The sequence below is a fragment of the Acartia tonsa genome, chromosome 8 (genome assembly GCF_053477335.1).
Source record: "Acartia tonsa isolate MP-2025a chromosome 8, ASM5347733v1, whole genome shotgun sequence".
NCBI lineage: Eukaryota > Metazoa > Arthropoda > Copepoda > Calanoida > Acartiidae > Acartia > Acartia tonsa.
In genome coordinates this window covers 47611001-47635813 of record NC_137267.1, presented here as the reverse complement: position 1 = coordinate 47635813, position 24813 = coordinate 47611001, and the positions used below count along the sequence as shown (strand labels likewise).

Sequence of the window (24813 nt, the reverse complement as noted above, 5' to 3'; positions counted from 1 at the left end):
ATAAAAATGGGCGGAGATAAGAAATTGTTCACCCCTGGACCTCTAAATACCTCCATGACAGTTAAGGTAATTTTCACAAATATTAAAATAAGAATAAAAAACTAGTTTCAATCTAACAAATTTTCGTTTTAATACTCGCGGAAAGTTGTCTATAACAGCGATAATTGACAAAGACAAAACAATAAAGTCAAAATCTATAAAACGCTTGAAGCTGAGCATTTTACAATACTTTATACTTGGAAGGTTCTTGACTATTTAAGTCAATCTAATATCTAACAGGGATGGAGGAAGTGGCCATTGAAAAATTTAAATTTTACATGTGTTCTAAGTTTTTTTTAGAATACGTTCTATCATTCGTTGGTTTCAAAACTTTTGTTATTTCATTGTTATCTTGATTGGTTGGTTCAAGCTAACAGTGTCCACACTTTTCAGGGAATAATTTTACTGTATAGAAGGAGCAATTTTGTCTATAATCATTGGGAATGTACATTAAATATTGTCAATTCTTGAGAATGGATATAGAATATATGTGATATTATAAAAGGAGCCAATTTAAAGGGTGTGCAAAAAAAATGCGGACATTTTTAAAATTTAAATTGCGCGGCTTGTGTTGATAGTAGTCCCAAAATTTACCACCTAGCTCCTAAATTATTTGTAGCACAGGAACCGTTCCTATATTTCCAAAAAATACAGTTCATAGAGATTCTAACGGTATGAGTGACACTTTTCTACTAAATATTAACACAAGTCGCGCAATTTGAAATAAAGAATGTAGGCATCTCATTTTGCAAAATATCTTCTTAAATTTTTAGTTATATTTAAAAATTTACTCGCAAGTCAAGTTTTACATCAGTAGGGCCATTTTAACACGTAGCTCCTAAACTAAACGTAGCACAGGAATCGTTTTTATATTTCCTAAAAATAGACTTCTTAGAGGTTCTAACGGTATGCGTAATATTTTTCTACTATTAACACAAGCCGAGCAATTTCAATTTTTTTTGCACACTCTTTAGCTTCCTAACACGGAACTCATTTATTGGTCAGTTCGTTCATCCAGTAGGAGTGGATGGGATGGAATAAAGTAGGTGGAATGGTAGGATCGTTATTTATTATTTTCATTGATCTAGGAGGCTATGTTGAAAGACTTGGGATCCAGAGATGAACAGTTCTTGCAAGCTATAAGGTATAATATAGGCATGTTAAAGTTGTCCTTAAGAATTTAGGATAATGTTTGTTGTAACTGTTAAAAGATTAGCAACTCTATAATTGCTGTGTTTGTCACAGGACCGAAAGCCCGTATATCCATTCAAAATAAAAAAAAATTCAACAAGTCTTAAGTCTCTTTTAGTGTTAATGTTTATTTGCTTTACCATTTGATTTAAAAGCCTAGGCCTTCAGTCCCTCGGGGTTAACAAAACCGCAATTATTAATACTATCATTTTTCGTTTTACTATTCGTAGAAAATTGTCAGTAATACGATGCTATACATAATTTTTAAGTATGAGCGAGAAACGATTCTTATCAAGTGGATGTTAATCGGTTTTGGAGCCATACTGGAAATGAGTTCATATCCCATTCGTTCATTTATGTTGACTTTTAGAGATGTCCGTTCCTCAATTATTGATGTAGCTGGTGTCTCTAGTGATGTCTGGACTACTGTTATCCTACAGGTATGTTCCTCCATTGTTATGATGTTGCTAGTGTCTCTAGTGATGTATGGACTATAGTTATCCTACAGGTATGTTCCTCCATTGTTATGATGTTGCTAGTGTCTCTAGTGATGTCTGGACTACTGTTATCCTACAGGTATGTTCCTCCATTGTTATGATGTTGCTAGTGTCTCTAGTGATGTATGGACTATAGTTATCCTACAGGTATGTTCCTCCATTGTTATGATGTTGCTAGTGTCTCTAGTGATGTCTGGACTACTGTTATCCTACAGGTATGTTCCTCCATTGTTATGATGTTGCTAGTGTCTCTAGTGATGTCTGGACTATAGTTATCCTACAGGTATGTTCCTGCATTGTTATGATGTTGCTAGTGTCGCTAGTGATGTCTGGACTACTGTTATCCTACAGGTATGTTCCTCCATTGTTATGATGTTGATAGTGTCTCTAGTGATGTCTGGACTACTGTTATCCTACAGGTATATTCCTCCATTGTTATGATGTTGCTAGTGTCTCCAGTGATGTCTGGACTACAGTTATCCTAGAGGTATGTTCTTCCATTGTTATGATGTTGCTAGTGTCTCTAGTGATGTCTAGACTACAGTTATCCTACAGGTATGTTCCTCCATTGTTATGATGTTGCTAGTGTCTCTAGTAATCTATGGGCTAGTGTTATCCTACAGGTATGTTCTTCCATTGTTATGATGTTGCTAGTGTCTCTAGTGATGTCTGGACTACAGTTATCCTAGAGGTATGTTCCTCAATTGTTATGATGTTGCTAGTGTCTCTAGTGATGTCTGGACTACAGTTATCCTACAGGTATGTTCTTCCATTGTTATGATGTTGCAAGTGTCTCTAGGGATGTCTGGACTACTGTTAAGCTACAGGTATGTTCCTCTATTGTTATGATGTTGCTAGTGTCTCTAGTGATGTCTGAACTACAGTTATCCTTCAGGTATGTTCCTCCATTGTTATGATGTTGCTAGTGTCTCTAGTGATGTCTGGACTATAGTTATCCTACAGGTATATTCCTCCATTGTTATGATGTTGCTAGTGTCTCTAGTGATGTCTGGACTATAGTTATCCTACAGGTATGTTCCTCCATTGTTATGATGTTGCTAGTGTCTCTAGTGATGTCTGAACTATAGTTATCCTACAGGTATGTTCCTCCATTGTTATGATGTTGCTAGTGTCTCTAGTGATGTCTGGACTATAGTTATCCTACAGGTATGTTCCTCCATTGTTATGATGTTGCTAGTGTCTCTAGTGATGTCTTGACTACAGTTATCCTACAGGTATGTTCCTCCATTGTTATGATGTTGCTAGTGTCTCTAGTGATGCCTGGACTATAGTTATCCTACAGGTATGTTCCTCCATTGTTATGATGTTGCTAGTGTCTCTAGTGATGCCTGGACTACTGTTATCCTACAGGTATGTTCTTCCATTGTTATGATGTTGCTAGTGTCTCTAGTGATGTCTGGACTATAGTTATCCTACAGGTATGTTCCTCCATTGTTATGATGTTGCTAGTGTCTCTAGTGATGTCTGAACTACTGTTCTCCTACAGGTATGTTCCTCCATTGTTATAATGTTGCTAGTGTCTCTAGGGATGTCTGAACTACAGTTATCCATCAGGTATGTTCTTCCATTGTTATGATGTTGCTAGTGTCTCTAGTGATGTCTGAACTATAGTTATCCTACAGGTATGTTCCTCCATTGTTATGATGTTGCTAGTGTCTCTAGTGATGTATGGACTACAGTTATCCTACAGGTATGTTCCTCCATTGTTATGATGTTGCTAGTGTCTCTAGGGATGTCTGAACTACAGTTATCCATCAGGTATGTTCTTCCATTGTTATGATGTTGCTAGTGTCTCTAGTGATGTCTGAACTATAGTTATCCTACAGGTATATTCCTCCATTGTTATGATGTTGCTAGTGTCTCTAGGGATGTCTGGACTACTGTTCTCCTACAGGTATGTTCCTCCATTGTTATGATGTTGCTAGTGTCTCTAGTGATGTCTGAACTATAGTTATCCTACAGGTATGTTCCTCCATTGTTATAATGTTGTTAGTGTCTCTAGGGATGTCTGGACGACTGTTTGATGTTCCTCTCAAATATTAAATTAAATTTCATGTTTTTAAAAAAAAAATTAATTTGGAGGTGGAACTGGACACCCCTCATAGGGCTTGGGCATATCATTTATTTATATAAAATAGATTTTCTAGAATTTTACATTGTTTTTTTTTAGGGAAGTGGTACCTATGCTGTTGAGGCAGTGCTACAAACTTCTACTCCAAGAGATGGAGGTAGACTTCTAATCCTGGCCAATGGAGCATATGGAAAGAGGATGGAGACTATGTGTAAAGGTAATAAATATAGAATATACGTGGATAGTAGGACAGGGAAAAATATGTAGTCAATTTAAGTTGCTAACATGGACCTCATTTATTGGTCAGTTCGTTCTTCCAATAGAAAGGAGGGGATGGAGAAAATGGGGTGGATAGGAATAGCGTTATTTTAGCCAGCTACGAGTGTCACTTCATGAAAGTATTAGAGTACATGAAAATTTAATGCAACATCCAAGTAATAATATACCGATTGTTAAGGTGCAATTTATCTAAATGAATATTTTCCATATTTCATTTTTAGTCCCTCTAAGATTGCATTTTTAAATTGATCTTTTAAAAAAATATTTTATTAATACAGAACTTGTAAAATTGCATGGTTCAAAGATATAGCATAATCCTTTATATTAAAAAAATTATGTTTGTCTGTGAAGAAAGATCTCACTAACTTTCATTACTTTCATAATTAACTTCATTTTAATTTATAAACGGTTCATTGAATAACAAGGATGACAACATCCAGAAAACCGAAGCACTGAAACGGTAGGACAAACGGACATTAACACTTATATAGTTTCAGAACTGAATAATCAGAATATAAATGTATAAGAGTTGAAACAAATTTGTAAGTAAATTTGTTAAAAAACTGCTTGATACAGGATAATGTTTATGGACAATGGGCATACTTATATTTTTAGGACTTGATTATTGAGTTTCTTCGCTTATAACATTATACTTTATTGTCCTAGGAATCAACATACCAAAAATCAGATCAATCGGATGATTAGATCACATAAAAATTTGTTGTTAAAAAAGTAAAAAAATCAACATGTTTAAAATGGACGTACGGACATTCTTGTAATGATTATATCGTACCTTACAACTAAAGGAATCACCATGCAAAGTTTGAATTAACGAAAAAAGCTATCCGTCTGTGGCGGACGGACGGACTAATTATAGAAAAGCTTCGCTTTTAAAAAGGTCAGTTTTAATGTATAATATATAATTGCTTTCAATCAATTTAAAATAAAAAATACTAAAATATAATATGTTAAGATTAAATGTAAGTGTATCCTGTTTCTTATTATGATTACTTGGATTTTTATTCTTGACATATTTAGTCATAAGCATATTGGTAAAAAACTCTTATTTCTTCACTATAGTTTGAATAATCCCCCCTTTCTGGATATAAAGTTAAAATGACCAAAATTGAATACTTTTTTCAGTGGAAATAATGTTTGGCACCTCTTAATAAGAAAATGCTAATTTCCTAATACCCATACTTAAAAAGTCACGCAGTTTGGGCTTTTTATCTTTCACACACAGAAAATGAGATAGAAAAAACTGGAGAGGAGGGGGGGACGTTCAACGCCCCCCCCCCCCCCTTCGACCGTTAAGGGTTAATAAGGAAATGCTAATTTCTTAATGCTTCATATTTAATTAACCTATGAAAGATTTTGTTCAGCTGAAAACACCCGTTTAAAATAGTTTCTAGGAGGTTGGGGGTGTTTTTTATGCATTGGTTATTGGCAAAAAAAGGATTTTGCTGCATAATAGTTAAAGAAAACGTCCAATTAAATTTAATTGACTATGTAGCTAAACTGCTAATATAGATTTTTATAAAAATATAATTAGAAATAGGATAAAAGCATTATTAATTCATATTTTTAATTAGTCATATTAGGTTTATCCAGGAGGGGAGGAAGGGGAAATTGGGTTGTTTATTACACAGTCCCCACAGATTTTTCATAACGTTTTCTTATTCGTTGGCTTAACAACTTTGGGGACTTTTATTGAGTTATGATTGGTTGGTTCATAAAGTTGACTGTTCAAATTTTTTAACTACTTATTGTAATCTACAGAATTTTATGTATCATCATTGGGGATGAACATCAATTTATCGGCCATTGTCTCATCCCTTTAGATTTCTGCGTGTTACCTATATGTAATATGTATATATTATATTTAAGAACGTATTTTTTCCCTGAACATAAATTAAACTAGCTTTGCTTTTTCTAAAGCATATTAATGTAAAATATGTATTTTAGTGACTGGACTTGACTATGATATCATAAAATCCTCTGAGATCCTACCAATGGATTTAATCCAGGTATAGTAATTCATATTTAGAGATTTAAGCATAATCTAAAAATTAAAAAATATAAAAAAAACATGAGAGGGAGTAAATTTTTCAGGACAGGGGTGTCCCCCCCCCCCCCGCCTTCAAAAATAGCTTTTAAACACCCTAGGATGAATAACCTTGTCAGTTTAACAATTACCGAATTCTTAAGCTTCAGACATAGTTAGGAAGACAAACAAAAAGACAGACAGACAAATGCACATCATATTAGTTTAGATAGTGGTTTATTTTCTGTCGGTCAAACATACACCAAGTTTAAAACATACTTCCAATTCTAATTATAAAGCTTGACATATTCTATAATCCCTATAATTAAAATTTAACTCCCCTATATTAATACTTTTTCCGCCCCATTTTAATCTTACCTTTCCTGTATTGTTTTAGGACCCCATTCTAAAATTTTAATCCCCTCCCCCCCCCACCTGTAAAATGAAAAAAAATTGTTTTTAAACTATCCGCTAGGTCTTCAGAAAAAATTTTAAACTAAATTTAATAGAACAAACTACATTAAAAACAATTGTATTAACCAAGCTCTTAGTGTATATTTGTCAAATGCATTACTCTATAGTTATTTTTATCAGAAAAAAAATCAATCAAACTTTTGTTGATTTTATAAGTTTGAATAAATAGTTTGTCTGCTGAAAATGTAAAGTAACTGTTCACCTTAAGAATTCCATTATTATTACTATTTGTAAGAATCAACATTCCACTAATTCTTTAGTTAAGTAAATATTAATATTTAGATAGAAGAACAATTAAAAAGTGGTACAGCATATACGACTGTATGTATTGTGCATTGTGAGACTAGCTCAGGAGTTCTTAACCCTGTCGAAAAGGTAATATTATTTTTTTCAAGATTAGAAGGTTTAGGAACTGACATTTTAAATTTTAGTGTTTGAATTGAAAAAATCTTTTTAAACCATGGTACACAGCTGAGCATCAATTTTTTTTGTTGGGTGTTCAGTGGTTGGGATTACAATTTTACCCAACCCCCTTTAAACATCATTGCTATTGAGCATTGCAGACATACCGATAGACAAAATAAAAAGTTATGCCAGAGAAAAGTAGTAAATATGTAAACCTTCACAAAAAAATCAGCTTTTTATCTTAAATTTAGTAGCAGAGAAAAATTGAGAAAAGACATAAGTATATTTGAAATTATAAATATATTTGCTTTGTCACTCAATTTAGTATACTCTATACTCTATCAGGTTTTTGTGAATTTTACTCTTAACTGTAATGGTAGGTTGCTGATCTAGTGAGACAATATCAACCTGGCGCTTCTATGTTTGTGGATGCCATGTCCAGCTTTGGAGCTATTCCCTTGGGTAAGTTTACTACTATTTTTACTAACAATTACCACATATATATATATCAACCTGGAGCTTTGATGTTTGTTGTCCATGTCCAGCTTTGAAGCTATTCCCTTGGGTAACGTTACTACTATGTTACTAATTATGGCCACTATATATCAACCTAAAGCTTCTATGTTTGTGGATGCCATGTCCAGCTTTGGAGCTATTCCCTTGGGTAAGGTTACAACTATTTTACTTATAATTACCATATATATATATCAACCTGGAGCTTCTAGTTTTGTTGTCCATGTCCAGCTTTGGAGCTATTCCCTTGGGTAAGGTTACAACTATTTTACTAATAATTGCCACTATATATCAACTTGAAGCTTCTATGTTTGTTGATGCCATGTACAGCTTTGGAGCTATTCCCTTGGGTAAGTTTACTACTATTTTTACTAACAATAACTACATATATATCAACCTGAAGCTTCGATGTTTGTTGTCCATGTCCAGCTTTGGAGCTATTCCCTTGTGTAACGTTACTACTATGTTACTAATAATTGCCACTATATATCAACCTGGGGCTTCTATGTTTGTTGATGCCATGTCCAGCTTTGGAGCTTTACCCTTGGGTAAGGTTTCAATAACACTTTAATAATTGCCACATTAATGAAAATAATTAAAAAAATAAGTTAAACAGAGTTTTTAATTTAATTGATAATCTAAATTGAATCTAACTTTGAAAGCTTATTAAATATAAAACAGAAACTAACAATCATTTTATGAAAGAAGGATTACATGTATATTAAATACATTCCTACAAATACAATATTTATAATTACAAATTACATTCAATGTGGACTTTAGATGTCATACATCATAAAAGGCAATGCTATTACGGGATAAGATAATCAACGATAAAATAATATACATATCCAATAAGAATAAACAAAAATACCCTTTCTGTTGAATTATTGATTTAAACGTTTGTACATTACTGGTGTTGAACTTACCAAATATACCTAAAGTTTTTGACTCAACGAATAAGATTACGTTGTTATTAAACTTTGATTACTGTTAAAAAGTCGAAGCTAGTAAAAGTGGGGGCACAGATTATGACGTCAACAAAAATTAACCAATGAGAGGCCAGTATACACTGTAATTGACCAATGGTAAAATTTATAGTGGCCTCTCATTGGTTAATTTTTTTGACGTCATAATCTGTGCTGCTACTTTTACTAGCTTTAAAAAGGTCACATATCTTGTAAAAAAGTAACCAGATGTTCTACTTACAGATGTAAAAAATACTACAAACGCCTGAATCTGGTAGCGGTTTCCCATAACACAAATAACAAAAAATTAATGTTTTGTGAGGCTAGGGGCCTAACAACAATTAATAATATAAAGAACATCTGAATCGTTCTTATTAAACCTAAATCATATAAATATATCATGCTTAAATGACTTTTATCAAAGGAAAACTCCAAATGAAATTTATTCTAATCAATTTTATAATAACCAGAGGATTGAGGATCAGTATTGAATTTAAAATTATAATCTTTTTTGTTATATTTGTAAGTATTTGTGAATCATAAATCTACTAAAGGCGAACCCATTCAGATCAGCAATTTCAAATCAGCTTCAAACAAAAAGTTATTACACATTTTTTCTTATTTCTTAATTCCAAACAATTGATTAAGAACATACGTGGATATTATGACAGGGAAACAATTGTTGTCAACTTAGGTTGCTATTTTTATTGCTAAAATCGTTCATCCACTAGGAGAGGAATGAATAGGATAAAGGGGTTGGATGGGGTTATCGTTATTTTAGCCAGCTGCAAGTTATAACTTTATTAAAGTACTTGATAATCTTGTGCAACATCCATGTAATAATATATCGATTTTCCTACACACTTTTCCTCAACAGTTTAGCGGATTTAAGACCAACACGCAACAAGCGGTCAATGGATCCTATAAATATACATATTTACAAAATCAAAACTGGTTTTAGCTAAATAGTATCTGCTCCTTCTTCCGGATTATAGAATTTTTAAGAATTTGACTAAAAATGTGTAATAATTTGACTTTAAAATAGCCTTTGATGTAAAATGTATATTACCTCTAACAAATGAAAGCAGTAGTTGTTTCAAGTAGTAGTTTTTTGTAGATTGATTATAACTCATGAAATTGTCGACGGCGGTACCTTCTGGTATTAATTAATGCTTTTATTCTTCAAATTACCTTGAAATCTTAAACTTAGAAAGTAAAAACAGTTATGAAAAATCAACATATTATTTGACTAAACAATTATGACAACATCCATAAAAGCGAAGCACTGAAACGGTAGGACAAACGGACATTAACACTTATATAGTGTCAGAACTGAATAATCAGAATATAAATGTATAAGAGTCGAAGCAAAATTGTAAGTAAATTTGTTGAAAACTGCTTGATTCAGGATAATGTTTATGGACATACTTACATTTTTATGACTTGATTATAGAGTTGCTTCGCTTATAACATTATTGCTATGCTTTCTAAATCGTATCTAATTACTAAAGGAATCACCATGCAAAGTTTGAAATCGATATGACATCTCTAACATGCCTAAATTAACGGAAAAAAGCTATCCGTTTGTGAAGGACGTACGGACGGACCGACCCTAATTATAGAAAAGCTTCTCTTTTAAAAAAACTGATAGAATTGATTTACAACATATTTACTGTTATTAAAAGCGAAGCTTTTCTTTAATTATAGTCGGTCCGTCCGTACGTCCGTCTGTCCGTCAGTAAAAGTTAGATTTGAAGGTGGAAATGTTAGCTTTTTTAGTGGAACGGTTAGCTTTTTTCCATTAATTTAAAATTTTCCTATCGATTTCAAACTTTGCAAGGTTATTCCTGTAGTATTTAGGTACGACTTAGGAAGTGTAGCTACTCTAAAATCGTTACCAGAATTTCCGGACGCCCAATTTAAACTGTTGATTTTTAAAATTTTTAAAACAACATATTTTTATGTGATAAAATTATCCGATTGAACTGAATTTTGGGATACTGATTCCTAGGACAACAAAGTACAATGTTATAAGCGATGCATCTCTTTATCAAGTCCTAAAAATGTAATTATGTCCTTAAACATTAACTTGTATTTAAACAGTTTTTAAAAAAATTACTCTTAATTTTGTTTAGACTTTAATAAATTTATATTCTGATTATTGAGTTCTAATAATGTTCGTTTGTCCTACGTTTTCATGGCTTGGTTTTATGGATGTTTTCATCCTTTAGCAATTTAACACACGAATTTTGTATGAAAGATACAATAGTATAAGTTGTAGTATTTATTACAAAAAGGTTTAAAACTTTTTGTAGAATTGCTATGCTTTCTAAATCGTACCTTACTACTAAAGGAATAACTATGACAAGTATGAAATCAATAGAACAATTATAAAAGGCCTAAATTAATTATAAGAGCTATCCGTTATGGACAGACAGACCAACCCTTAATAAAGAAAAGCTTTACTTTTAAAATCAAGCATCAGAAAAAGTCTTATTTTTTAAATTATAATTATAGATCCACAACGACCAAAATCTTTGACCTATGTAGATTATGATCACATTTGAAAAAGGTTTTGCCATGTCTTAAATAAGATACAAAATTAAATAAAAAAATTTTCAATTGCTAAATAATCTTTAATATACCAGACATTAATTTGATGTTAAATTAAAATATACTATGTGCCCCTAGCATCTAGTTGGTCTGTTTTCTAAGGGGTAAGGCATAAAATCATCCAGAGACTTAAATCTAAAAATCAAATAGCCTGAACCCATCCTGGGTCCTATGTACGTGAAGCTTTCCTAGAGTGTAGAACTAAATCAGCTATCGAAATCTTAAGCTACAGATAAAATACATACTGTTTACATACAAAACATATCAGATGATCATTATCAAATTTTTGTCAACTTTAATGCAATTAAAATTAAAAAACATTTACTTTACCTAGTAACTATTAAGTAATAAAATGGTAAATGAAGTGTATTTAAGTATATCTTTTAAAGTAATGTTTTTAAATGAACCTTTCGTGTCATATATTAACCTACTTACTGTTTCATTATATCAAAATTTTATCCATATAAAATTTAAAATTGTTTAGAACAGAAAAGACTTTTGTGTAATAAACTGCTGGCTAAGTATCTAATCAACTAGGATTAGTGCTTTTTATATGACTTTTTATATCACTAATAATGCATAAAATAACCACTGTTATACATCCTAAATATGCAGTGTTGAATTGTCTATAAAAATATTGTTTTAAAGCCTCAACAAATATGACAAAATTATATTTACCAGCTTTAAACTATAAGATGATTTTTGATTAAAGGTTATTTTAAAGTCAAATAATCACATATTTTTATTAAAAATCTTTGAAATACTATAGACACGAAGAAGGAGCAGATATAATTTAGGTAAAACCAGTTTTGATTCAGCAAATGTGTATATTTATAGGATCCATTGACCGCTTGATGCGTGTTGGTTTTAAATCCGCTAAACTGTTGAGGAAAAGCGTGCCTAACTGTGTTATATTTTTAAGATTTAGAGAATATTGATTTTGTTGTTTCCTCTGCTAATAAATGTTTACAGGTTAGTTTACTTACAGAGATAGGATAATGGCGGATAAATTGATGTACATCCCCCAAATGAGGATACATCAGGGATAAGGGATAGGAAACCTGGCCATTAATTAGGTCCCGGCCTAGATTCTAAAGGGATATTGCAACTATTACAAATACCTATCAAACTGGCGGACGCTCCCAAGTAGCTATCGCTCTAAACCAATAAGAATCGGCCTGTTTTTAACAACCAATCACCAATTGGCGGTAATTTTAGAAGCAGACAATTCTAGAAAAAATAATGATTTCGTCTGCTACTAAAAAATAAATATAAATGGTGTTAGATCACGTTAGCTTAATTATTAAATCTGCTTAGAGTTAAACATTAAAAAAGGGCCATATAGAAAAAACAAAAATAACGGGATTATTTTTTGGAAAGAAGGTAGCTACAAATTTTCATTTGGTAGAATAGAAATAGAAGAGTAGAAGAATATTCTGAACCCTTTTTTCGTCAAATCTAAGAGAGAACATTCCTAGCAGACAAAAGTATTGTTTACTTTCGACTCAAGCTGATGTGGATTCTTAAAAAATGATAGACTCGCTATTTGATAGTGAGGCAAAATTATTTTTGTGAAAAATCATCCAAAAGCACATTAAAAATCTACAAAAATTAAACAAAATCATATGTTAATAACCCTCTTAAGATTTTATTTCATTTTTGTAAATTTTTTTATTCGATTTTGGAGGATTTTTCACAAAAATAATTTTGCCTCACCAGCGAGTTGCCAGCCTAACTTTTTTTTTAAGAATCCAACTTTGTTTCAAGCTTACAAATTGTAAACAAAATTTTTGGGCAATTAATTCTGATTCCGCAAAGCTTTCTACTAAGGAAATATACTGTTAACAGCTGACTTTTATGTATGTATGAAATGAAAAAAAAACATGCCTTCGTAGGAAAATGTGTACATAATTTCAACCAATGAGATCCAATGTAAATTCCGATGCGATTCTCCTATTGGCTCAATCAGACATTCCCTCTCTATCTTAGTACCTTTATTTTTGGTAGTTTATAAATTAGATGTTGTATTTTGAGTTTTAAAAATTTAATACGGAATTGATACAACACCTTAACCCTAATATATGTACAATACAACACAGTACAAATATATCACTACATAATAGTATCCAAAGAACTTGATAGAATGTTACCCAAGTGCATATTAATTTATTTATTTTGAATTTTAATTAGCAATGAAATTTTCAAATAAAATTTTTACTCATTAATATAAATGCAAATAATACAAACTAAAATCTGTCTAAGGGAAACCCAACGATAGCTTTCTGACAGTTCAAATTACCAAAGTAAAAGATAAAAAATTTTGGGAGAGAAAAAACTTCATTTTAACAAAGGCCATTAATATATAGGTTTATAAAAAGTTATGTTTTTTACTTTAAACTAGCTACCTGAATTTGATTCTATACTTTATCTACACACACACGCACACAGCTTTTTCATTAGCATTTTATACGAACCACTGCGTCATCCCAAAACTGGTTTATTAGGCTAGAAATAGACCTAGGCTTGAAATAGGCCTGAAATAATATTTTCCTACGTTTCCCATCCCTTATCCCTGGGATACATAAAATTACCTATTCTGTAGATTACAAATTGTGGTTGAAACGTTGACACTCAACCTAATGAATCAACCAATCAAAAGTTATTAAGCTAACGAATAAGATAACATTACTATAAAACTTTGGGGGACAAGTGTAATATACAGGCCAATGTCTCCTCCCTCACTGGGTTAGTTAACATTCAGGGATAGGAAAATCGACAATATAATAATATTTCTCGTATTCTTTTGAATCCGGTGGATAGGAACCGGTTCTCATGAATAAGAACAAACTATGTCTAGCATCGTATTATATCCAGTTTTCTACGAATATAGAAATGTACAATCATAAGATTAAAACTATAGTTTTTTTAGCCGGTGCCTTCGGCACCACGGGGCTAAAAAAACTAGTTTTAATCTTATAATTGTACATTCTATATCCGCGGAAAGCCGTTTATAATACGATACGAGAAATAACTATTCCAGTATGGCTTCGACACCGATTAATGTCCATTGGATTAGAACCGCTTGTCTGAAAGTATTACAGACAACCTTCAACGAATATTAAAGTAAAAAATAGGTTCTTTTAAGCCATAATTTTATTTGCGCAGGGAGTTCCTGGATTTGCGTATGCACTGTGTAGGAAAAGCTCTCTGGAGAAGTGTCATGGCAATTCCAGGTAAGAGCTATTCCATAATGTAGATCCTCACATAAATCCAGGGCTCGGCAGCCACGCATAATCCGCGTCTCATCCTCAAATTTTAACCCATTTGCATTGCGTGCAAAAAAAGAAATTTCGAAACGATAGATTGTAAATTTAGTGACAAGTTTAGACACGCAGCTCAATTTTAAAGTTGATTTGTGACGATTTCCCAGTGGCTTACGCGCGGTAGCAGAGCCCTGCAACATTTTTAGCACATAATTTACCCTCTTTAGTACAGATAACCGCCTCCCCCATCTGTTTTCCCTTTTTAAAAAAATTAAGATAGGTATGGTTAGGTTGTATTGGATACTAGATAGCCTCGCAGGATTAAGGCCCCTGATAAGGCATAGGAAAAAAACTGACCCTCCTACCAAATTTAAATTTATTTTTGAAAAACGCGGGGGGGGGGGGTCAATGCTTGATAGGCACTTACAGGGAAATCACCGAAATAACCTAAAAATAATCCAGTTGTCCAGAGATATCTGAAAACTATAAGCACAAGCAAAACATTAGAAATACTCTTAGGAGTTTGAGTTTGGATCTGGCCGATCAAGAGAAGAATATGGTTGCTACTGGCCAGTTCAGGTAATGGATATACAATTTACGTGGATATCATGACTGATGAATAATTGTCGTCAATTTAGGTTGCTACCATGGACATCACTTATTAGTCAATAAAGATGGGGTGAAGGGGGTGTATGGGGGTTATCGTTATTTTAGCAGAGTAAATCTGGTGCAACATCCAAGTAATAATTTATCTTTTTCTGGAAGTAGCTACTTTTATATGATTACGCTGCCATTTTATTATAGGTTTACCCCTCCAATTCATACAATGCTGGCTTTCCTGCAGGCAATACAGGAGTTCAAACAGGAAGGTGGTTTACCTGGCAGAGCTAAGAGGTAAGATTTCCTGCAGGCTATTCAGGAGTTCAAACTGGAAGGTGGTTTACCTGGGAGAGCTAAGAGGTAAGATTTTCTGCAGGCCATTTAAGAGTTCAGACAGGGAGTTGGTTTACCTAGCAGAGCTAAAGAGTAAAAAAACAGAGCAATAACAAGCTCACAAAAATTCATTGAAGGACAAATTGACAACATTAATTAAAAAGAAGATGTTAGGTTGATAAATATGCAATGATTCATAAAAAGCAGGAGATTATTCTGAAAGAATAATAGAAAATATTTATAATGTCTTTTAATGCATGACTGCCAGAGTGCCGGAGGGATGAAGAGAGGAGGAGTGGGAAAGAAAAACCCTAAAAAAGAGATTGATAATCCCTCGTTTTCATGACGTAACATGCTGATTTTTTTAGGGACTTTCTTCGTCTTCAGGGAATCTCCAATAAAATTTTCAGCCGTCTATGTTCAATGACAGCTAAGAAAATTTTCCCTATAGCGTTACGGATGGATTGGTGGACAGATAAAGTGAATTATAGAGTAGCTTCGCTACAAAAAAATAAAAAGTTTAGTTTTATAATAAAATCAAAATATTATTTCTTTTTTAAGTATGTTAAGTACATTGAACATATCAAGGAAGCATTGTAAAAAAAAAAATAAAATGGAATGGGATGTTATGAGATAGGTGAATGGACGAAAAACAAATATGCATTACAAATGATAATAAATAGAATTACCCCTTTTGTAGATTAAAATATATTTCATCTGATAATAAATGATGTAAATATGTCTATTATGTCATTTAATTAAAATCTCCCTTTCTTAGATATTCTGAAAACTGTGAGGCGTTGAAAGCTGGCATGGCTGAATTAGGATTTAAAGCTTTGGTGAATGAAGAGTAAGTGAAATATCCTTATACTAGCGGCTACGCCTCAAGAGGCCTCTAATGACACTTTAAATGTTTTTTTAAAAACAATATGTAACCTATCTATGTTGCGTTCAAGTCTCTTTACGTAAATTTTTTTTCGATTTTTTGTGATTTCTCTTTGGGTGATGGTTATAAACCTTCGAGGGCCCTATGAGAAGCTACCCTGTTAATGAGATAGGTTCAGCGGTTAGCGAGATCCTTCGGTACGAACAAACAAACAGACAGACAAAACAGACAAACACACATCCTGTTACTTTATTATAAGGATAAAAGCAACAGGATCTCTAATTGTCTGTTTGAACCAAAAGATCTCGCTAACCGCTGAACCGATACGTTTATCCTTTACATTATACTTTGCATTGATCCTGGGCAAATTTTTTAAATATTTGGGGGAGTGTACCACCACACTTCAAGATAAATCGCCATTTATAATGTTCAAAGAAACTAGTGAGTCAGAGTGAATTATGGAGTTGCTTTGCCACTAAACACTTTGCCGACACGTAATTTAAGTCTTTTTCGCGCATTTATATTAGCTGCAAGATAAATGAGCGTTATTGAGTAATGGCTATTCCCGATTATTTGTAGGCCTTATCATGTTGATTAATATTTTGTACTAACACCTGTTATGCCGATTTTTGTAGATAGTAGATCCCAGGAACATTTTATCGTGAACTGAGGTGAATTCTTAAAAAAACTTTTTTGGCATTTTGCCTCACTAAAATAGTGAGGCAAAATTATCTAATTTTTTAGCGAGGCAAAAGTTTTTTAAGAATCCACTTCTTATCTTTTAATTGATTTAGGCATGCCTCCTACATCATAACCTGTTTTCTCTTCCCCAGCCATCCAAATTTCAGCTTTAAGACCTTCTACTCAAATTTGTCAGCTAAAGGTAAAATAGAATAGTATTTTTAACAATCATGTGAAATATATCAATTTATAGGCCACTGTGTTATCTCTTTAGATCACAGGAAATACGCACAGCTTTTTTGGTTGGGGTTTAGATATTATTTCTTTTTAAATGTCTAAATTTTCTTTAAATATTTTAATTATGGAGACGCCTTTATTATTTCAAACATCTAAAGATTAAAATAATCATATCATTGTTGTCAAAAATGTTAAAAATCATCATGTTTTAAATGAACGTAAGGACTTTTTAAAACCATAATAGAGTTGCCACGCTTTTCATGAATCATCTCTAGCTGTAGTATAAATCATCATGCAAAGATTGAAATTGATACGGCAATTCTAACATGTCTAAATTAACGAAAAGAGCTAACCGTTACGGACGAACAGACCTAACATAAACAAGGATGACAACATCCATAAAAGCGAAGCACTGAAACGGTAGGACAAACGGACATTAACACTTGTATAGTGTTAGAACTCAATTATCATAATATAATTTATAAGAGTCTAAGCAAAATTGTAAGTAAATTTGTTGAAAAACTGATTGATACAGGATAATTTTTATGGACATACTTACATTTTTAGGACTTAATTATAGAGTTGCTTCGCTCATTACATTATACTTTGTTGTCCCAGAATCAATATACCAAAATTCAGATCAATCCGATGATTAAATCACATAAAAATTTGTTGTTAAAAAAGTAAAAAAATCAACATGTTTAAGATGGACGTACGGACATTTTGGTAATGATTATAGAGTTGCTACGCTTTCTAAATCTTACCTAACTACTAAAGGAATCACCATGCAAAATTTGAAATCAATAGGACAATTCTAACATGCCTAAATTAACAGAAAAAGCTATCCGTTACGGACGTACGGACCCTAATTATAGAAAAGCTTTGCTTTTAAAAATCTTCGCTTTTAAAAACAATGATATATAATTTATTTTAGATCAGATAATTTACCCAGGAAAAGTAACGGATGCTGATTGCTTTAGAATGGGAAATATTGGACATATACATCTTGAGGTATGATTTGTACAATGAGATAGACAAATTCTACGGGCGGTTAATATGACCAATCCCTGTGGGGCATATACCTGCGGTGCCCTAACCCAGCAGAAATACCCATTTACCTTTATGACCTATCCTAACCGGACCAATTTATATTCTTATGAAGAGAGTTTCCAAATTTTATAACATTTGTTTTTAGCTTCATTGTTATCCTATTATATAAAGTAGTAAGGTATTAATCTGTAGCTGTAAATTTTGAATAACCATTGTACCGGTTTAAGTCTCAATTTTTATAAATCTCTGCATTTGCCCCAGGCTGGTTTGGGCTATTTTATTTTAAATTTTAGTTTTAGGATGGTTTTATGGATTTATTTCTATCTTTTCTATCCCTTCGAGTACATAGCCTCTATATGCTAGGGGCGTAGCTGCTAGTTAGAATAGGAATTAATCTGTAATCATCATATTATTTAGGATATTGCAAAGTTGTTGGCAACTGTGAAAGAAGTGCTTGCAGAAATGGATATACCCATCCCTGTTACATACTAAATTCTTGTGCTTGCAGAAATGGATATACCCATCCCTGTGTCATACTAAATTCTTAATAATTTACAGTATGGCTTCCAAACCGATTAATATCCGCTAAATTAGAACCTGCCATGCTGAAACATCATGTAAAGAATCGTATTGCAGACAATTTTCCACGAATATTAAAATAAAAATCTTAAGCAATTTTGTTAGCCCGGGCCTTTGGCTCCTTGGGGATAACAAATCTGGTTTCATTCTTAGTAGTCGCGGAAATGATTTTCATAACTATTTTTCGTATAGTTTTTACAATAAATATCAAACTGATTAGTTTCTTTACATATATGTATTGATGTTAGTTTGTCTATATAATTTGTTGAGTTTCACTTTTATGAATGTTCCCATCCTCATTTATCCTGTTATATAAAGTAGTAAGGTTTTTTGTCTGTAGCTTAAGAATTCGATAAACAATGATCTGATTGTGTTCTCCTTTTTATAGGAGCTTCACAGAGGTCCCAGGATAGTTGTAGGCTATTTAATTTATAGATTGACACATTGGTATGGTTTTAGGTTATTTTTCTGATTATCCTACACTAATAGACCAGAGGTGAATTCTTAAAAAAACTTTTCCCCCAATAAAATTTTAGTGAGGCAAAATTATCCACTTGAAATTTTTAGCGAGCCTCACTGATTTTAGTGGGACAAAATGATTTTAGTGAGGAAAACTTTTTTTAAGAATTCACCTCAGAGCTCATAGATCTTAGGGGTGCAGCCACTAGATCTGTTTAAAATAAGAACTTTGTATTAAGTAGGGCATTAGAGTCAGGGATCTAAAGGGATAGGACAATGGCTGATAAGATTATGTACATCCCCAATGATTAGGACCCCTTCTGTAGATTACAATTAGTGTGGTTGAAACGTTAGGACAATCCACTTAATTACCCAACCAATAAATATTCAATAAAAGCACCCAAATTGTTAAGACAATAAATAAGAATAGTTATTTCTCGCATCGTATCATAAACGGCTTTCCTCGGATATAGAATGTAATTATAAGATTAAAACTAGTATTTTTAGCCCCGAGGTGCCGAAGGCTGGATATAATACGATGCTAGACATAGTTTTTTCGTATAGGTGAGAACCGGTTCCTATCCACCGGATTCGAAGGAATACAAGAAAACATTATTATGAAACTTTGGGAACTAGTGTAATAAACAGCCCAATGTCCCCTCCCACCATGCATTAGAGCACTAAAACATATTCATTCTAATGTTCAATAAACTTTTAACAGCCATAAAATTTAATAAGAATGTAGGGGAAGATAAATGAAAAATATTTTTATAATTGTTAAAGTTATTCCTTGATTCCGACCATAAAAAAACCTGCAGGGCCATAAACCAATTTGTCTAACCTCGCATTGAAACTTTTAACACAACCTAACCCATTCTTTTATAAAAGTAACAGGAATGTGTCTTTCTGTGTGCACCTAAGAATCTTGCTAACCGCTACACTGATATGGTTCTCCTGTACAGTGTAGCTTCTCATAAATCCTAAGAAGGTTTTTCGGAGGGTACTACCACCCTCCTAAGAAATATCGCCCCTAGAAAAAATGACCCCCAAAACATTTAAAAAAAAACTAATATTAAAAATGGGAATGGATCGACTTCACCCTCCCCCCTTTATGTGTCCCAATAGGCCTCTAGTCAGTTTGGTTTAGTTTGTCTAAATTGGTTGGTTCATTTAGTTGAGTGCCCAAACGTTTCAACTCATTTTAATCTGTAGAAGTTTTTTTTGTGTATAATCATTGCGAATGTACATCAATTTATCGGCCATTGTTTTATCCCTGTATCTCTGAAAATCTCTAGATTTAAGTAGTCAGCTAATTTACGTCTGTGAATAATTTTCAAGTAGTTTTCTCCCAGGGACAAGCATACAAATGGCTCTAAACTAAATAGTAGGGTTCGTCTACTGCAGCCGCATAATGAAGGGGACATTGGGCTGTTTAATACACTAGTCTCCAAAGTTTTATAATAACGTTTTTGTTGACTTGACAACTTTTATGAATTTTATTACTTTTGATTGGTTGGTTCACCAAGTAGTTTTCTCTAAGGGACAAGCATACAAATGGCTTTAATCTAAATGGTAGGTTTTGTTTACCGCAAAGGATTTAGAATACGTGCTAATATGGAACTCATTTATTGGTAAGTTCCTTCATCCAGTAAGAGGGGAGGGATTATCATTTGCAGCCGCATAATGTTAAAAGAAATGTTAATGTTAAATGTTAAAAGAATTTCAGAATTGCGACTGACTTGCCTTGTATAAGAGGGGACCGTATGATAAAATTTCTAATAGTTTGGTTTATGAATATAAATAGCTTTAACTTGAAGTAAAATTAAATGCTGGAATTATTTCTATACAGTATGCATATTAAAATATTTAGTAGCAGGAGATACTTTACTCTATAACTTACTTTGTCCATCTGTCAGTCCGTCCATATTATTAGGAAGTAGAAAGCAATTTTTTGTGATAATTTTGTGAAATATTTTTTTAGTAGCGAAGTTACTCTATCATTTACTTTATATGTCCGTCCGTTTGCCAGTACGTAATGCTATTGAGGAAATACATTTTTTTGGCTACTATTTAAGATTGACAGCTGATTTTTTTCTGAAGATACCCAATACCAAAGTGCATCCAGTATACAATTTGATTAGTCAATCGGTCTTTCAGTCATAAATAAAAATTAGGGAGGGAGGGGTCATTGGGCTTTTTTATAACTAGTCCCCAAAGTCTTATAATAACGTTTTCTTATTCGTTGGGTAAATAACTTTGGGGACTTTTATTGAATTTGGATTGGTTGGTTCATTACGTTTGAGTGTCCAAACATTTCAACCACTAATTGTTATCTACAGACGTGGTAATTTTGTGAATAAAAATACTCTTTTTTTATGACCAGTTTACCTTTTATTTTGTGCAATCCTACTTATAGGTGCTGTCATCCTTGTTAAAAGCGAAGCTTTCTATAATTATGGTCGGTACGTACGTCCTATGTACATCCGTCCGTCCGAGACAGATAGCTTTTTTTTGTTAATTTAGGCATGTTAGAATTGTCCTATCGAATTTGCATTATGATTCCTGTAGTAGTTAGGTACGATTGAGAAAGCGTAGCAACTCTATAATCATTACCAGAATGTCCGTACGTCCATTTTAAACATGTTGATTTGTTTACTTTTTTAACAACAAATTTTTAGGTGATTTAATTATCCGATTGATCTGATTTTTGGTATACTGATTTCTTGGACAACAAAGTACAATACAATAAGCAAAGCAACTCTATAATCAAGTCCTAACATGTAAGTATTTCCATAAACATTATCCTGTACCAAGAAGTTTTCAACAAATTTACGGACAATTTTGTGTTAATGTCCAACCGTTTCAGAGCTTCGCTTTTATGGATGTTGTCATCCTTGTTTATTTAACAATTAATTTTCTTAAATAATAATGTTTTTCCCTGAACAAGTAAGGAAGAAAGCATGCTTACCAAAAATATATAAAAACTCAACAAGATGTTTGTGTCTGCATATAATAATCAAGATTCCATGGATGGAGGAGACATTGGGCTGTTTACTACTGTATATCCCAAAATTTTGGTTGGCTTAACAACTCTAGGGACTTTTATTTTAAGGGATTATATCGACACTCGACAGTATATTGTCTCCATAACTACATACTTACATGACATCATAACGACACGATGATTTTAGGCCGTGCACAGTGGGTTAAATGAGGGGTTTAAAAGGTTTAATGGGGGGGGGGGGGTGTAATATAATGTATTTTTTTTATTGAATTGGGTAAGCACATCTTTACCCTACCTGTGGACATCTATGGCACCAACTAACAGGGTTAGCACAATCCACATCCCCTCATCCCTGGCAATAATAGATTCAGAATCTATGAAAAGAAATCTGGTTCATATGAATATTTTCTCCATTAACCCCGGCATCTTGTAATGGCCTCAGGGAAGTGGGGAGAGGAAAAAATATTTGGTAATTTCAGCCAATTTTTTTATGATTTTCAGGGACAGCGCTGCGTAGCAAACCCTTTTTATCTGCCCTCCAAATATTATTTTAGATAAATCTACAATCCTTTCTTCCAACTAAATATATACAAATTACCACTTCTGTAGATTACTTTTAGTTAAGACACTCAATGTAATGAATCAACCAATCAAAATTTAATAAAAGTCACAAAGGTTGTAATGCCAACGTATAAGAAATAGTTATTTCTCGAATCGTATTATAAACGGCTTTCCGCGGATATACATGTAGAATGTAGAATTATGAGATTAAAAATAGTTTTTTTAGCCCTGAAGTGTCGAAGGCACCGGCTCAAAAAACTGGTTTTAATCTTACATTTGTACATTTTTTTATTCGTAGAAAGCTGAATATAATACGATGCTAGACATAGTTTGTTCGTATGGATGAGAACCGGTTTCTTTCCACCGGATTCGAATGAATACGAGAAACGTTATTATTAGACTTTGGGAACTAGTGTTATAAACAGCCCAATGTCCCCTCCCTTCCAAATAAGTTCAGATCTTAAAATTGGGGGATGAATTATTTCACGGCCAGAGTGTCATCCCTGCGTTCCTAAATGGCCTACACAATATTACATGGAATTTATTAAATGTTCCTCGTTTAGTTTTCTACCAGTAAATATATGTTAAATGGATACATTTTTTAAGCTTTAAAGCCATTAACTAATTCAAATATAGGGTTTAAAATGAGAAAAAAATAACTATTAAATTATTGACAATGATGAAATATAATATTTATTCCGGTACTATCCCTCAAATTAACTAACAAGCACAGAAAACCTCTCTTTTATTTTTTATATAAATTGAAAATAAGGATGGTTGAGGTAGGCGGTAGCTTTTCTATTAGACCTCGAAGAATAGACGTCCAAGGTTGGGTTAAAATTGTGTTTTATCAAACTTTGAAACCCATCATTTAACCCCCCCAAAATAAAAAAATATATTAGATTACCTCCCCAAACCTTTGATACCTATAATTTTAGTTTAGTTGGCTACCCTTTGCTCAACATGGGAAACCGCTAAGGGTTTTATAATAGTTATTTCTCGCATCGTATTATAAACAGCTTTTCGCGGATATAGAATGTACAATTATAAGCCGAAGGCACTGGCTAAAAAACTGGTTTTAATCTTATGATTGTACATTTATATTCGTAGAAAGCTGTATATAATACGATGCTAGACATAGTTTTTTCGTATGGATGAGAACCGGTTTCTATCCACCGGATTCGAATGAATACGAGAAAAACAATTAATTTAATTTAATTGTATAACAAACGTTTTGTTAAGATCAAAGTAACAAAAATATAAAAAATTATCGGCGATTATATTTTTTTAGATTTAAAGTGATTTGAATCATTTTTGTGAGTGGTTATAGTTTCCATAAAATAAAATTTATAGAATTTAAATCTAATTGGTAGGATGATCATTGATCAAAACTCAAAAGTGTAAAATATTTGTGAATTGAAATGAAATATTTTTTGATTCAAATAATATCAGTTTGACTGTTCTTTAAAAACCGCAATTCAATATTTGCATGTTATGACAATTCGTGCCCTTGTTTATTACATTTTAAAATGCAGTGTCAAAATTTCTTAATTTTCTTTAAAAGCTTTTAATCATAAAGGTAATAATACTTACTTTCAAACCTAAAAATTTTCTTTTTCAGATGTAGGTAATATTTCATCTTAAAACTATAAAACTCAAAACAAAATATTGAATTATTAATGTGGAATATTTTTCTGTATTACAAATTATATAAGAATTCAAATATTTTATTGAATATTTTTTTTTTTTTTACTTAAATATATTATTTTAAAAATGGTGTCTCCATATTTATTAAATGTTTAGGTTGTACACATCTACTTAGTTTTCCAGGTCAACTGTCTAGGCCTTACACACCAGGAATATAAAAGGATAAGACAATGGCTGGTAAATTAATGTACATCCCCAATGATGATACACAAAATTACCACCACATCTACTTAGTTATCCAGGTCAACTATCTAGGCCTTACAAACACACCAGGAATATAAAGGGATAAGACAATGGCTGGTAAATTGATGTGCATCCCCAAAATTACCACATATGAA

The 24813-nt window shown here is 32.5% G+C and overlaps 1 protein-coding gene across 2 annotated transcripts; it reads left to right on the top strand.

Moving 5' to 3' along the window:
* LOC145327146 (2-aminoethylphosphonate--pyruvate transaminase-like) lies at window positions 1-18963 on the top strand. Of its 2 annotated transcripts, XM_080170711.1 has the most exons (16): window positions 1-66; window positions 1128-1183; window positions 1601-1670; window positions 3919-4036; window positions 6064-6125; window positions 6899-6991; window positions 7402-7483; window positions 12038-12087; window positions 14281-14348; window positions 14898-14957; window positions 15183-15272; window positions 16090-16161; window positions 16992-17080; window positions 18050-18126; window positions 18583-18647; window positions 18696-18963. In XM_080170711.1, exons 1-16 carry the CDS (start codon window positions 7-9, stop codon window positions 18703-18705), a joined length of 1122 nt encoding a protein of 373 aa, XP_080026837.1. In that variant the 5' UTR covers window positions 1-6; the 3' UTR covers window positions 18706-18963. The 2 variants fall into 2 exon arrangements, with proteins under 2 accessions (XP_080026837.1, XP_080026836.1); XM_080170710.1 differs by having other exon boundaries at window positions 18583-18963.
* Window positions 18964-24813: the final 5850 nt, after the last annotated feature.

Excerpts from the sequence above, each read along its gene's own strand:
- LOC145327146 (XM_080170711.1), top strand. The coding sequence starts at position 7 with ATGGGCGGAGATAAGAAATTGTTCACCCCTGGACCTCTAAATACCTCC. Across the intron at positions 7,484-12,037 it reads CTTTGGAGCTATTCCCTTGG|ATTTAGAGAATATTGATTTT; the intron begins GTAAGTTTACTA and ends TATATTTTTAAG. Across the intron at positions 14,958-15,182 it reads GTTGCTACTGGCCAGTTCAG|GTTTACCCCTCCAATTCATA; the intron begins GTAATGGATATA and ends ATTTTATTATAG.